Source organism: Arvicola amphibius, chromosome 3 (assembly GCF_903992535.2).
Source record: "Arvicola amphibius chromosome 3, mArvAmp1.2, whole genome shotgun sequence".
Taxonomy (NCBI): domain Eukaryota; kingdom Metazoa; phylum Chordata; class Mammalia; order Rodentia; family Cricetidae; genus Arvicola; species Arvicola amphibius.
The window spans coordinates 174,681,010-174,696,130 of NC_052049.1; the positions used below are offsets into that span (position 1 = coordinate 174,681,010).

The 15,121-nt window shown below is 49.2% G+C and overlaps 3 protein-coding genes across 4 annotated transcripts; 2 read left to right on the top strand and 1 right to left on the bottom strand.

The window, feature by feature from the left end:
* The first annotated feature begins 249 nt into the window (after nucleotides 1–249).
* Nucleotides 250–5,642, top strand: Nicn1 (nicolin 1). The gene is made up of 6 exons (XM_038323997.1): nucleotides 250–460; nucleotides 2,401–2,577; nucleotides 3,170–3,283; nucleotides 3,701–3,772; nucleotides 4,166–4,270; nucleotides 4,345–5,642. Exons 1-6 carry the CDS (start codon nucleotides 329–331, stop codon nucleotides 4,384–4,386), a joined length of 642 nt encoding a protein of 213 aa, XP_038179925.1. The 5' UTR covers nucleotides 250–328; the 3' UTR covers nucleotides 4,387–5,642.
* A 152-nt stretch (nucleotides 5,643–5,794) lies between these two features.
* Amt (aminomethyltransferase) lies at nucleotides 5,795–11,490 on the top strand. 2 transcript variants are annotated; one of them, XM_038323995.1, is made up of 9 exons: nucleotides 5,795–6,187; nucleotides 6,276–6,458; nucleotides 6,864–6,944; nucleotides 7,746–7,877; nucleotides 8,443–8,521; nucleotides 9,009–9,154; nucleotides 9,701–9,881; nucleotides 10,222–10,377; nucleotides 10,475–11,490. In XM_038323995.1, exons 1-9 carry the CDS (start codon nucleotides 6,098–6,100, stop codon nucleotides 10,651–10,653), a joined length of 1,227 nt encoding a protein of 408 aa, XP_038179923.1. In that variant the 5' UTR covers nucleotides 5,795–6,097; the 3' UTR covers nucleotides 10,654–11,490. The 2 variants fall into 2 exon arrangements, with proteins under 2 accessions (XP_038179923.1, XP_038179924.1); XM_038323996.2 differs by having other exon boundaries at nucleotides 6,291–6,458.
* Nucleotides 11,491–12,316: 826 nt separating this feature from the next.
* On the bottom strand, nucleotides 12,317–15,108 carry Tcta (T cell leukemia translocation altered). The gene is made up of 3 exons (XM_038324002.2): nucleotides 14,496–15,108; nucleotides 14,119–14,173; nucleotides 12,317–13,275 (listed from the first exon to the last, which is right to left on the bottom strand). The coding sequence occupies exons 1-3, from the start codon at nucleotides 14,716–14,718 to the stop codon at nucleotides 13,233–13,235; spliced, it is 321 nt and encodes a 106-aa protein (XP_038179930.1). The 5' UTR covers nucleotides 14,719–15,108; the 3' UTR covers nucleotides 12,317–13,232.
* Nucleotides 15,109–15,121: the final 13 nt, after the last annotated feature.

Genomic DNA, 15,121 nt, shown 5'->3' on the forward strand with positions numbered 1-15,121 from the left:
AACCGACTGCCACCCTAACAAAGTGGCAGAATCTAAGAAAGGTTTAAGCGGGCCCAAAGCATTCTGGATCCTTTGGATAAAGAATAGCTCGACGGTTGCCGGGAGCGGTCGAGGAGCGGCTGTCAGACGCGTGGTAATTGGTTGACGCAGAACTTCCGCGGGCACTTCCTACTCTCGACCCGCCCTGAGCATCAGTGATTGGCTGGCCTGTGCATGCGCTAGGTCTTCTGGGAGTTGTAGTTTTTTTTGTTTCGCTAGGCGAAGCTTGTAAAGGCTAGTAGTTGGAGACTGTTAGCGGCGATTGTGCTTGGTCGCTGGCGCGGGCATCATGGCCCGTGTGTTGGTGCCCTGTCATGTGAAAAGCACCGTAGCCCTGCAAGTGGGAGACATGAGGACCTCCCAAGGTCGGCCTGGCGTGCTGGTCGTCGATGTCACCTTTCCCAACGTCGCGCCTTTCGAGGTGAGCGACCCTCAGTAGGCGCGACCAAGGCGTCTGGGCGGGGAAGACATTTACTGGTTCACAACCTCTGCAGTTCCCCCTTGCTTTGACGAATTGGCCCTATTCAGTAACATTACAGTCTTTATGAGACTAGAATTATGAGACTGTTCTCTTCAGCATCTCTTCCTCATTTCCAGGACACCACTGGAAATAACAATTATGAACCTCAGTACAAGTGGGAGGGTATTTTGGTTTTGGCCAGGATCCTTAAATAATGATGTCAACTTCCCCATTCCAATGGTTCCTGCCACCAGTCAGGTGCAGCTCATTCTTCATCTAGGGCCTCCTAGTGACTTGTTTCTAATCCCCAGTTGCACTTCCATCTCAGCTGACAATGACAGGGCACTGCATGACCTCAACATGGGACAAAACTTACCTCTAATGGCATAGCATTCTAAGCCACCCTGTGATGGTGCCTCACCCACTCTTCTTGGCCTTACATGCTTTGTGTTACAATATGTGGTTATCTCCCACGAGGTTGCTTACCACCGGCTGGGAAACCTGGAATATCTGAGTCAGTGTGTTTGAGGCGGCTCTTTGACATCTATATCTATATTTAAATGTTTATTTTAATTTTATGTGTATGAGTGTTTTGTCTGCATGTATGCGTGTATACTTTGTGCATACCTGGTATTGATGGAGGCCAGAAGAGGCTTCTAAATCCCCTGGAACTGGAGTTATTAACTGTTAGGAGCCAGGTAGGTTCTGGGAACCAAACCTGATTCTCTGCAAGAGCACCAAGTGCTCTTAACCGCTGAGCACCCAATATGTTTTTGTTTTTGTTTTTAATTCCATGACTGGTTCTGATGAGCTTCCAGTGATGATAACTACTACTATGGTAGTTGATACTGTAGGTCTGCCCAGCCATTGCCTTCCCCATGCCCCCGCACTGCACTCAGCAAGCGCTCCTACTCTTATTCTGGTCTTAGTCTGATCATTCCTTCTTAGTTAAGAGACAGACAGAGGCAGAGCTCCACAGAGGGAGAGAACCTCTGCTATTTCCAGGTTGAACTACAATTCTTTTTTATACTAGATTCTTAGGCTTTCTCACTCTGGAACTTTTTCAGATATGCTACTTTTTACGTGGTGGGTGGGTCTTGTGAGTCCCAGAATGGTTAAGAATTGCTGAGGCTTACCATGAACTTCTGATCCTCCTGCCTCTGCCTCCTAAGCCCTGGGATTACAGGTGTGCATCATGCACCCAAATTGTACATCATTGAGTGTCTAGCACAGAGCTTCAAACATGCTAGACAAGGCAAGCACTGAACCGCTGAGCTACGTCGTCAGCCCAGCGTGTTGTCCTACCCACTTCACAGTCTCGTTCTTTTTTTTTCTCCCGAGACAGGGTTTCTCTGTAGCTTTGGAGCCTGTCCTGGAACTAGCTCTTGTATACCAGGCTGGTCTCGAACTCACAAAAATCCACCTGCCTCTGCCTCTGGAGTGCTGGGATTAAAGGCATGTGCCACCACCACCTGGGCCATAATCTGGTTCTTTCAGGCTTCGTGTGTCGTGTGTCCATTTTCTGCTCTCTTCAGGGACTGTCTTATATGTTGGCGTGGTTTGTTTGCATGACTTACTGGACTGTGAGCATTTTTTTTTTTTTTTTTTTTTGTTTTTCGAGACAGGGTTTCTCTGCAGCTTTTGTAGAGCCTGTCCTGGAACTAGCTCTTGTAGACCAGGCTGGCCTCGAACTCACAGAGATCCGCCTGCCTCTACCTCCCGAGTGCTGGGATTAAAGGCGTGTGCCACCACCGCCCAGCTGTGAGCATTTTTAGGAAAGCAAAATTATGTCTGGGCTCCAGGAATTGTCAACTTGCTTAGCAAAAGTGTACATTCCAAAAGAAAGATTACGGCACCATGCCCGGGACCTCATTTCTCATGATGGGTTGGGTGTATTCTAGTTGCAGGAGATCATGTTTAAGAATTACTACACCGCTTTCTTGAGCATCCGTGTTCGTCAACATACCCCACTGCACACACCATCCAAGTGGGTAACTTGTCTGCGGGACTACTGTTTGATGCCTGACCCACACAGTGAGGAGGGAGCCCAGGAGTATGTATCACTGTTCAAACACCAGGTCAGCTGGGCCTCAGTATGACCAGGAAATCCCAGATGGGGACTTCCTGCCTAGGGATTGGGCAAAATAGCAGGAGGGAAGAGTGGGGCAAAAGTGGGCTGGACTGTGGCTATCATACAGGTACAGGGGAGGGACCACTGCTCTGTCCTTCCCCAAGGCTTGGGGAAGCATTTAGTTTTCGATTGGTTGGGAAGTTCCTGCTAAATGAGCTGAATCTTCAGTGGATTTTTTTATTTAATTTTATCTTCTATCTATCTATCTATCTATCTATCTATCTATCTATCATCAATCTATCTATTGATTTTTCAAGCCAAGGTTTCTCTGTGTAGCCCTGGCTGTCCTTGAACTGTCTCTGTAGACCAGGCTGGCCTGAAACTCACAGAGATCCACCTGTCTCTTAAAGGTGTGTGCCACACCATCCAGCTACTTATCTTTTTAAATTGTTTTTTGTTTTGTTTGAGACAGTTTCTCTGTGTAGCCCTGGTTCTCCTGTTTTATAGACCAGGCTGGCTTTGAACTCAGAAAAAGGAACTGCCTGTCTCTGCCTCCCCAAGTGCTGAGATGAAGGCACACATTTTGTGTGTGTATCCAGATGCTGTGTGACATGACCAGAGTACTGGAGCTGCGTCTGATTCTCCGGCAGCCGTCACCACTATGGCTGTCTTTTACAGTGGAGGAATTGCAAATCTACCAGCAGGGACCAAAGGTAAGTGACTGTATGAAACCTACTGGCTAGCCCTGGACCTAAGAAGCTTCTAAATGGCTAGGAGAGATGGGGCATGGGGTGGGCGATGAGCAAGGATGGAGAGCTACAGAGGGAAGCCTTCATGAACGTTGGAGGAATATGAATGCAGAAAGTCAAAGGTGAGTTTCTGCCTCGGCATCCCCTGACCCTCGAGACCACCTACTACTTTTAGGTGCTGGGATGGACTTTTGCTGCTTATGTTCCTGGGTTCTCCTTCTGTGAACAGAAGAGCTCAGTAATCTGAGTGTCCCTTTGATCGTACATGGTCCTGAACAGGAATTTCCCAGTGTCTCAGGCTCAAGGGGCCTTTTCTTTGCTCTCAGGTATCAGAGCTCTCAGATTCGGCCCCACTTAGAAGAGTATACCTTTGCTTTGCAGAGCCCCTCCTTGACTTTCCCCAAGTGGCTTTCCCACCCGGTGTCCAATGAGCAGCCTGTTCCCCGCCTTGAGGTAAGCTCTAACCCTGGGTGTTAGCCACACGTACATGGTTCTGATGCCCAGAGTATGAACACGTGCGCCTCTGGCTATCCTGAGGCCAGCTGGGGATGTAGAATACTTACCAAGCATGCATAAGGTCCTGGGTTTGATTCCCAACACCACAAAAATTTGAGACTGGACACAGAGCTCATGGTTCAATGTCTTCTGGGTGTTCTGTGGGATTTGAGTTGTGTCTGCTTCTAGGCAGGCATGGACTGCTTCCTGAGTGAACATCAAGCCCTAGGCACACATTCTGCGAGTTACCTTGGAATGCTCCTGGTTTCAGCTGGCGTGCCCCATATCTTACATCTCTAAGGGCACTGCTGGGGAGAGATTCATGGCCACTCTTCCTTTCTTCTGGAGCAGGGTCTCCCAGATCCCAGCAGAGTATCCTCCGAGGTGCAGCAGATGTGGGCACTGACAGAGATGATTCGGGCTAGTCACAGTTCCACAAGGATCGGCCGCTTTGATGTGAGTGAGTGCTTCCTTCTGCTTGGCTTTCCTTGCTCTGAATAGCTCAGAACTGACAGTCTCTTGTGTTGCAGGTGGATGGCTGCTATGATCTGAATTTGCTCTCCTACACGTGAGCGGCAGATTCTACTTGAGACATTGGCCTTCTGTGCCCATCCAGGACTGGTTTGGCCACCAGAGACTGAAGTGTGTTCCCTGCGCATCCATGTTCTATCTGCGCCAAAGAAATTCTTGACATTCACCTAGCTGTTTGAGCATGAATTCCCAGTGTGTGGGGGTACTTTCCATCTTTGTCTGACATGCAAATTTAGTCTCTTCCTCTCAACATTTACAGGTTCTACTTAGAATCCTTGAGTTCCTCCTGCCTATCCTGCCAATGCGCACAGCCTGTCTTCTACCATTTTCCTTATTATTGAGATAAACCTGTTCCCTATAGCCTAGGAAGCCACTGCTGTTTTGACACTCATGACCTGGGAAGCTCAAAGAAGAGATGTCCCCTATTTCTCTGCTTCTGCTGGTGGCCTTTTTCCTTTTGTATTATATTCACAGAAAAGTAAATGTTCTACAGCCCTGTAACCTCAGCACTTGTGAGTTCAAGGCCAGCCTGCTTTACACAATGAATTCCAGACTAGTGAGGACTACACAGTAAAACCTTGTCTTTGTGGCGTGGGGGATGAAAAGAAAAAGAAAATGTCCCCCTTTAAATCTGTCTTTTGCCAGCCTATACTAGCCTAGGAGGCAGAGCTGAGATTTGGCTGCTGAAATGTGTTGTCTATCAGTTCTGGGCAGGTGCTTTTGGCACAGCTGGGGCCTGGCAATGAGACCTCCAATCTATTTGTCCTCTGTCTCAGCATGAAGCATATCTATGATCCTTCTCCCAGTTGCTTCTTGCCAGTCATGCTCAGGGTGCAAACGAGGCTGCAGTCCTTGATGGCCCCGGAGCAACCTGTAAATGATGAAGGCTGCTGCTCTTTCCTGGGCTAAAATTTGGTTTCCTCCAGATCTCCCTGACGTTGCCCCTGAGAACATTTATAAAGCAGTGCTGCAAGGTGTCCTGGACCTGTAAAATTGAACATGTGTAGGTGCAGCAGTTTTTGGGAAAGTCTAGCCACCTTTGGTAGCTGCCCTGTATTCTTGCCAATCAGCCTTCTTGAAGTTAGTGTTTTTACCTGCAAGATCATTGTTTAAACCCATCCAGTTTTTGCTGAAAGGCTGATCACCATAGTCCTGTGTTCAGGGAGCAATGGTCTTCAGTTTGCATGAATAGAGAGGATTCGGGGTGGCAGGGATCATGCATAATTCATAGCTGTATTCCTAAGATCCAGCCCTGGAACTAGTGTGCGGCAAGACAAATAAATACTTGTGGAATACATGACTGCTATTTGCTGCTTATGTGTGCCCAGTGGGAGAGCGAGAGACCATAAAAAGAAGCCAGGCCACAATGGTACTAGGACTGCCTGGATTTCACCCTCTAGTGGCTCCACCTCCCACGGCTATTTGACCTGAATGTGTAATTCAGGCTTTTCAGCCATTTGCAGAACTTTGACCTTCTGGAGGCAGGGAGTTCTAACCCCCCAATTCTGGTTCTAGGCAGCCTATTCTGTTCTGAACTGCCTGACTTGCTTTTATTAGCTAAAGGAAGAGCCTGAGGCCATCAGGAGTCAACGCTCCTTTCTAAATCCCCGCCTGCCCTGTGGGCTTCCCACACCCCTTCCCATCCCCTGGGAGCTAGAAAGACCTGTCCAAGCAGGGGTTTGGACTACATCTCCCAGAGTGCCTGGCAGAGTAGTGGCCTTGGTGTGCCGGCTGCACCAGTTGCGGGTGACAATGCAGCGGGCAGCGAGTGTGGTGGCTCCTCTGGGTTTTCGCCTGCAGGCACAACCCTTGGTCCGGAGCCGCCCACTCAGTTGTGTACAGGTGGGATGAAGGGCACTGGTGGGAGTTTGTTACTGGTCTTGGAGGGTGGGGGAGGAAGCTGATGGGACTGGGCCCTGGTGGCTTTAAGCCTGGCTGTCCGCAGGATGTGCTCCGCAGGACTCCACTCTATGACTTCCACCTGGCCCATGGAGGAAAAATGGTGGCGTTTGCAGGGTGGAGTCTGCCTGTTCAATACCGGGACAGTCACGTTGTTTCACACCTGCATACACGCCAGCACTGTTCTCTCTTCGATGTGTCCCACATGCTGCAGGTGAGCCTGGGGCTGGATATGGCCTTCCTCCCCATCTACAGTATTGTACTCTGCCGCTTCGCGTGAGGAGATCTTAGACTACAGGGTTAGGGGCACTGACTAACTTAGGAGGTCTTCTGATTTGCTCTCTCCTGCCCTTGGCTAGAGCTGTACCTACTCCCATCTGTTGTGCTGGATATTGGTTGGAAATTGGTTGGGTCTCTTAGTAAGGTGCTCGGTCCCAGGAGGCTGAGAGGGAAAGGGGAAAGGAGAAGGTAGACCCTCTGCCATCTCCAGAACCCAAAGACCGTAGTCACTCACTTCTGGGCTGAAGTGTGTATGGACAACTGAAAGAAGCTTTCTTGCCTAGTAGCCTTTTAGACTGCAGATACTGCAGTGGCCTGAGGCTTTCCATATTTTCCCTAGACCAAGATATTTGGTCGTGACCGAGTGAAGCTGATGGAGAGTATAGTGGTTGGAGACATTGCGGAACTAAGGCCTAACCAGGTGGGCGTATTTTATTTCTCTCAATGTTAAGTCCTTGTCTCAAGCTTAGGAGGCACAAAGATAGGTCAGATATAGCTTTGCAGGGCTTGCTATCTTGATGGAGCCATTGGGTCATTTCCAGATATCCAACCAGCTTTGGAGAAGCACTATTTCAGCCTTACTACTTTGGGCTGGGAGGCCGGAAACCAAAGTTTGTAGGCTTTGACCTCTCATGCTGCTCATACCTGTGGTATTCAGAGCATGATCCTTAAACCAGCAGCCTCTCCATTTTCTAGGGCTCTGTTAGGAATATGCTGAAGCGCTGCGCTGCTCTGGGCTTGCTGAGCCAGAACTGTAGTTTTAACAAGATCCCTAGGTGGTTCAAGTGACTTACCAATCTCAAGGTTTGGCCATCCAGTTGCAAGGCTGAGGCCAGCTTTACAGTGTTTTAAACGCATTGAAGAATGTGCTGGGAGCCTGTGGGATCACGAAGATGGTCTTTGAATCTTTTCTCCTGGAGGATGGCACATGGGTGGAGGTGGGTGGGGTGAAGTAGTAGTTCCTAGGTGTCACAGAGTAAGTGTGAAATGGGTTTCTAAGAATTGAGAAGTAAGGGAGACAGGTCCCACTCTTCTGGGAGGGGTGGGAATGTACTTGACAAATGAAGATCAAAGACCCTAGATTTGAGCCTTACCTTGCACCCTTTACCCAAAACTGCATTCATGAATTTGTGGTAGCTGAGTGGGTCTAAGAATGTTTCTGGCTCACACTTGGCTTTGGCTTTCTGGACCTGGAGACAAGGATGTTCTGCTTTAATGCCAGGGAATACTGTCACTGTTTACCAATGAAGCTGGAGGCATCTTAGATGACTTGATTGTGACCAATACTTCGGAGGGGCACCTGTATGTAGTGTCCAATGCTGGCTGCTGGGACAAGGACTTAGCTCTCATGCAGGTATAGTTGCTTTTGTTTTGTTCTGTTCTGTTTTTACAGACAGGGTTTCTCTGTGTAGCCCATAGCCCTGGCTGTACTGGAACTCACTCTGTAGACCAGGCTGGCTGTGGCTGTGAACTCACAGAGATCCACCTGCTTCTCTCTGCTTCTCAAGGCTGGGATTAAAGGCATGTGCCACCCCTGCCTGGCCCTTCAGCTGCCTTTTATTCTAGGTACTTTATATTCTTTGTTCATAAAGCAGTGCCCAGTGCAGATAGCGGCTCGGAAAATGACTATTAGTAAAAGAACAGCCAATAGACTGAAGAGTAGGCACTCTGTGTGCATCAGGGTTTGGGGATAGAGACTAGCAGAGGTGGGGAGAGAAAGCTGACCCTGGCCCTGAAATGATCGTCCTCTGTGATGTGAGGTGACAGATGTGGGGTTAGGTCCTCCTCACCACTTAGCAGCTACGTGAATTGTAAGATGGGAATCAGCCTATCAGCCTGCTCAGTTCTGCAGTGTCTGACCCAGAGTAGGTGCTCAGTAATGGTTTCAGACGCTGATGTGCTTCTGGTTTTCATTTCAGGACAAGGTCAAGGAGTTCCAGAACAAGGGCAGTGATGTAGGCCTGGAGGTGGTAGATAATGCCCTGTTAGCTCTGCAAGGTGAGGGTGCCAGGTTGGGGCTAGAGCCAGCCCTTGCCTTCCTGCCTTTATTTGCTGCTTAGCATGGCTGCTATCCCGAGAGGAAGGTATGGATGCTATCCCGAGAGGAAGGTATGGATGCTATCCTGAGATGAAGGTATGGCTGCTATCCCGAGAGGAAGGTATGGATGCTATCCCGAGAGGAAGGTATGGATGCTATCCTGAGATGAAGGTATGGATGCTATCCCGAGAGGAAGGTATGGATGCTATCCTGAGAGGAAGGTATGGATACTATCCTGAGAGGAAGGTATGGATGCTGTGATAGCTGTATGATAATTCCAAAGTTAAGTATCTTTCCTCTCTGCAAAACTGTCCAGGGGTTGGAACACGGGCATCCTTTTCTGTTTTGCAGAATTGGGCTTGCTTGGGACCTGTTCTGCTTCCTAAGTAAGGGCTGTAGTACAGGAAGTGCTGGGTCCAAGACCCTTGTTATTCTCTTTGGGCTCAGGACCCACTGCAGCACAAGTGTTACAGGCTGGTGTGACAGATGATTTGAGGAAACTGCCCTTCATGACCAGTGCTGTGATGGAGGTGTTTGGTGTGGCTGGCTGTCGCGTGACTCGCTGTGGCTACACAGGAGAAGATGGTTTGGAGGTATGTTGAGAAGTAACTGTTCCCTATGGGGTCTCATGCCTGTAATCTCAATGCTTATGGAGATAGAAGCAGGAACATTTTAGTTCATGATGGGCTGGGTTTCCATAGTGAGTTCCAGGCTAAGCAAGGCTACATAGTGAGAGCCTATCTCAAAGAAAAAAAAAAAAAAAAAAAAAAAAAAAAAACGCCAAATAAAACCCCAAAACAAAAAATACAGTTGTAAATTTTGGCAGAGGGTGGTACATGCCTATAATCCCAACACCCAGGAAGTAGAGATAGGAGAATCATAAGTTACAGGCCAGCCTGAGCTACCTGTCTCAGAGGGGTGAGAGCAGGGAAAATGGGGAATATCACTATTTGTACAGGGAAATGGGGAATATCACTATTTGTACAGGAGAATGGGGAATATCACTATTTGTACAGGAGAATGGGGAATATCACTATTTGTACAGGAGTGTTTCACTTCTATGCATACAAAAGTGGTGAAAATGGTGACAGGATTCAAGGCTCAGGGGTAACTGCCCATCTCTCTGGTCCTTTGTGCAGATCTCAGTGCCAGCAGTAGGGGCAGTCCACTTGGCAACTGCTCTGCTGAAAAACCCAGAGGTGAAGCTGGCAGGACTAGCAGCCAGAGATAGCCTGCGCCTGGAGGCAGGCCTCTGTCTGTATGGGAATGACATTGATGAACATACCACACCTGTGGAGGGCAGCCTCGGCTGGACACTGGGTGAGCTGTGCTAGCATTGAAGGGGTCCTGAAGATTAGAATATCTTTTAATGAGATCAAGTCCATAACTACTCCTAAGGTTGTATATACTGCAACAAGTAACTCAGCTTTGCTGAGCCTTCATTCCCTGAAGGTGCTACTCTGGTTTTGCCTTTTATAAACTGAGGACCCCAAGTATGGCTTCCAGGGGATAGGAGATGATTGACTGACTGTAGTGCAGGGGAAGAACAGAGCCCAAGAGCCCAAGTGATGCTAAATGGATGTCACTTGGGGCCTTCATAGTAAAGGCTTCCTGTGTCCAGGGCTTTCGTGCAGCTTACATCTGGTGTGTTCCTTTCCAGGGAAGCGGCGCCGAACAGCTATGGACTTCCCAGGAGCCAAAATCATTGTGCCCCAGCTGAAGGGCGAGGTGCAGAAGAGACGTGTGGGGTTGATATGTGAAGGGGCCCCAATGAGAGCTCACAGCCCTATCCTGAGCACAGACGGCACTGTGATTGGTAAGTGGTCCAAGAGGGGACATTGGCTGGCAGGGTATCCAAGGTAGGGATAGTGGGCTGGCAGGGTGGTGGTAACCTATGGCTTATGCCTGGACAGGCACAGTGACCAGTGGCTGCCCTTCACCCAGCCTGAAGAAGAATGTGGCAATGGGATATGTGCCATTCAAGTACAGTCGGCCAGGGACACAGCTGCTGGTGGAGGTTCGGCGGAAGCAGCAAATGACGGTGGTTAGCAAAATGCCCTTTGTGCCCACGAACTACTATACTCTCAAGTGAAGATGGCCCATGGAAAAGTAATTCCCTCCAGGAGTCTTGCCCTAGAAGGCATTCCATAGTGCTTAGTCAGAAGTAGAACTCATAGGGGCGGGTGGAAGCTGAATGGGGTTTGCTGTGGTCTGATTAGGGTGGGGAGAGCATCCCATCTATTCTCCTTCCCCACCAAACTATCCTAACTTTAGGGCCTGATTTTTAAATGACAAATCATCTTACTTAAAGTCCTATTTTAGTCTGCAATCCCACTAACCTTATTCTGCCAGGGGCTGGCCAGAGAATAAATGTCTGCCTTTGTGTGGAGGATACCTGCCCAACCTACCTCACCATGGTTTCTCTAATTTCAAAGGGCTATTACTGTGGGCAGTGTGAGCTTAGGTACCTTCCCCTTTGCTTCCCATGAATGGATAGTCTGCCTTTCCTCAGATAAAAATGATTCCTGACTCAGTGTCGGGTGAGTTGTTCCTGTGTGCAAACTTAGGGATGATTAAGCAAACACAGACTCACCCTTCCACATTCCCTAGTCAACTTAGCCTTCTGTGCAGCAGCAAGACATGGCAGGCTGGGTACTTGGGCTGACCTTAGCTCTTGTTGTGAATAACTATACTTTATTTAACTCTTGAAAAAAAATTAAAGTTTCCTTCTGGGGCTGGAGAGAGGGCTCAGTGGTTAAGAGCACTGGCTGCTCTTCCAGAGGACCCAGGTTCAATTCCCAGCACCCACACAGCAGCTCACAACTGTTTGTGATCCAGCTCAAGGTGATTTGACACCCTCATACAGATATGAATGCACGCAAAACACCAATGCACACAAAAATAAATAAGAAAATTTCCTTTCTTCTTACTTGCCATGGTCTCTAGCTTTATTATTCCTTTGTTCAGTGGGTTCCTGGGGTGCCAACCCAATGCCTGTCTTCTTGGCCTCCAACACAAGTTCTGAGTAAGCTCTCCTTGAAAGAAGCCATATATATAAACTAACAGGGGTATAAAAGTGGTGTGGTGGCATCCCCTTTTAATCCAAGACTTGTGAGTTGGGGACAAAAGTGTTGGGAGTTCAGGGTCATCCTCGGCAATATGTTGAATCGAAGGCCAGCTTGACAACATGAGACACTAACTCAACTCTCCCTCTCCCTCCCACTCCCACATCCCAAAACCTATGGGGATATTGTCCCTGGTAGGCAATCTACCACCACTCTAGGGAGCTGGCATCAGTTCTCCACCTCTACAAATTACTATATTTTGGATCCTGAGGGCAACACACCCACGATCCCTTACTGGTTGCCCGTGTGCACACACCCTTGTCCTGTTGGAATAACCACACGACTGATGCACTTCTCTGTTTAATATGCCACATCTTCAGTTGCTCCTGAGATGGAATATGAGACCTTGTCTCTTTGTAGGGATGTCAGGGGGTGGACCTGAGACTGTGAAGAACATCTTTCTGCCATACAGATGCATTGCTGGAGTAGGTACTTGTGCATGAGGAGTTCAGTACAGTTTCATTTATAGTACACCTGCTACAAAGTCTTTGTAGATAAAGGCTGCCAGAAGCCCATTTGACATCTAACAAAGAGACAGTGGGACACCTGAGGTAGCCAGTGGCCCAGCAGAGACAGGCAGAAGTACAACCACTAGAGGAGATAGATCCAGGGCCACAATGCTTTTAGTGTTCTCAGGAAGTGGTGTTTCCCTGGGGACATTTGCCAGCCACCCCTTTAGGACCTCTTCTGGCCCACTGTGAAGGGCCCAGGGCTATCTGGCTAGTGGCTCACTCTTACTGATATTTTTAGGGGCTGAAATGATACTAGCAGGCTCTTAGGTTGAACCCTTGTCCAGATGGGAAGTGATAAGGCTGCAGGGCAAAATGAAGTCATTGCACTAACTGCTTAGAACCTCCCTAGGAGGTGACAAGGTACAAACCAAAACACACCATGGGCACTTAAGCAGTGGAGCTGGTAGCCAATACCAGGGACTCTAGGTGCACTCAGTGTCTCTCAGGTACTCAACTTGCCTTCAAAGAACAGAGAAACAGGTCAGCTGGGAAAGGATAACTTCCTCTGCCTGCCTCCAACCTGAAAGACTGACTGGGCCAGGGAGGTACATGTTTGGTGCTCTGGTCCAGGCCAGGATTACCTGGCTTTTTGCCTACAAAGCAAAGCAAAGGAAATCAAGGCTTAGGGGAGAACAGACTTCCCTCATAAATCTCAGAACTGGTTAACCTCAAGATTCCTCTTAGAAGGACAAATCTCTGTAAGATCATGTCCTAAGGGAATGAAGAGGACAGAAAAAAGACAAGGTGAAAAAGGGACTGCTGATCTTCCCAACCAAGATGCTTCCCAGCTCTAACCCTTGACAGAAGTCTTAGGGCAAGACACACGGTAGACAAACTTCACCTGCCCAGTACCTGGAGCTGTCGGAGGCAAGCCTGAAGGCAACAGAGGCTCACCCTGCAAGCACTGTGGTACTCCAATCCCCCAACCCCAAGCCCTCTGCAGTTTTCCAAGGGGTCTGGGCAGCAGCAGGATGCAACCTAGGAGACAGCAGACCCAGTGGTGTCTCTGAAGACCCTTCTGCTGTTGCCTTCCCTTATTCTCTGTGGGTTTTGAGAGGTTCATTTGCTGCCATTTCCCTGAAAGTAATGGAGAGAAGCGAGGTTACTTCATGGATAACAGAATAGTCTATCCACGAATACTTGCCATTAAGCAGGCAGTTATAAAGGCTAAAGAGATCAGGCCACTGTCTTGCTCCATGGTCCCCCTATGCTCTTGTGTTCCAAGTTCACCATCACAGCCTCCTCTAGTCTCCTAATATGTCACATTTGTCCTCGTTAGTGAGCCTGTTTTAGCTGTTTTTTTCCCTTATCCAGTGTTCTCTCTCTTTGGTCTCAGTTTAGGTGTCATGGGGGGGGGGTGGTCCCTGAGCCCCTTTGCATTTGTACTCACTTCCTCTCTAAACCTCTTGCTTCCACTGTAAGCAGAGTCTGGGTTGTCCTTGTTTTCTGGACCTGCTGTGACCTCTGTCATATGGTAGAAGCTCAGAGATTGGCTGAATGAAATGTCTTGATAAGTAAGCTGTTTTTTCAGAGATTAGGAGGCTGACTTGATGAGGTAGTGTGCTAAGAATAGAGGCTGTTAGGCTGGGGGGGGTTATAGCTCCAATGGTATAGTACTTGCCTAGAATAGATGCTCTTGCTTTCCTAATGAAGGACTTCCCAACCAAGGGATTCGTTTCCAATAGACCTGCCACTTCCTCTTTCTAAAATTATGGTAACACCCCCATCCATCCCCACTGAATATGCTGATTAGAGGCTCTGGGCACTGGTAAACGCCCAACTCCAATGCTGAGAACTGGATTCTTGCGAAGGCCACTCACTAAGCTAGGGCACTCGCATCCTGAGAATTCCCTTCCCTGTTACCAGTACTCGAGTGTCTCCTGACTGCCAAGCATGGGGTTGAGATAGAGATTTACTCACCATGAAGGGAAATGTGTGGAGCCATCAGGTGTGGATCCATTCTGGCCACTCAGACCTGGAGGCAGGAACACACCCAGAGCTGCAGGAGGCTGAGGGTGGGGCACTGAACAGGTCAAGTCAGGGACCACCAGTAGTTTAAGGGATTGGGGCTGGGATGCTAGGGACTAGTGTTGTCTGGTAAGGGTTTTTGAGAAACAGTTACAACGTGATGATGGACAGGTGGGGATTCTGGTGTAAAATGGTATGGGGGTGTAAGTCTGGATACAACGAGGCTTCTGAGGGACCAGTGGTAGTCTATCCGGACACAGGAGAAACAAGTGATACAGCTTGGTGGTGGCAGGGGCAGCCAGGCCAAGGAGGTTCGTAGGGAGCCTCACCTGGACGGTGATACAACCCGGTCACTGTGTTCCCGTAGAACCCCCACGCCAGCTGGATGCCCAGGAGACTTAACACCAACCACAGCAAGAGCAGCTTGAAGAGAGTCACTCGCATGTCCTGTGTCTCCCACTCCCGCAGGAACTCGCTGCCCAAGGTGCCCAGCGCTCCGAGCACCGTAGCGGGCAGAGCTTGCAAAAACTGCCCAGACCAAGGTTCCGCCATGACTGGCCAGCGCCCCACCGGGTGTACTGTCACCGTGGTTCTCACTGCGCAAGCGCATGGGCTTCCGGGATTACGCTAGTAGGTGCGCACGCGTACTCTCAGGCAAGGAAGATCTACTTCGCTTGCGCGAAGTGTTGGCAGTTTAGGGCAGGGCATTAAAACCGCGCAGGCGCACCCATCCCCACCCAGCTTACTTAAAGGATGAGTGATTCGGTAAGTATAAAATAGCAACTCGGTCTTTTATAGCCCCGGGTTTCCCGTGATGCTCCGTGCGGCTGCGATGATTGGTTAAGCGTCTTGCTTTTAGGGCGTGGTTGCGCTCTTGAGCAATCGTGGACGAACTGCGAGTGTGCGCGCGTGCGCGGGGCCGCGACTGGCGCCAGCTCGAGCCCGCAGGGCGCTC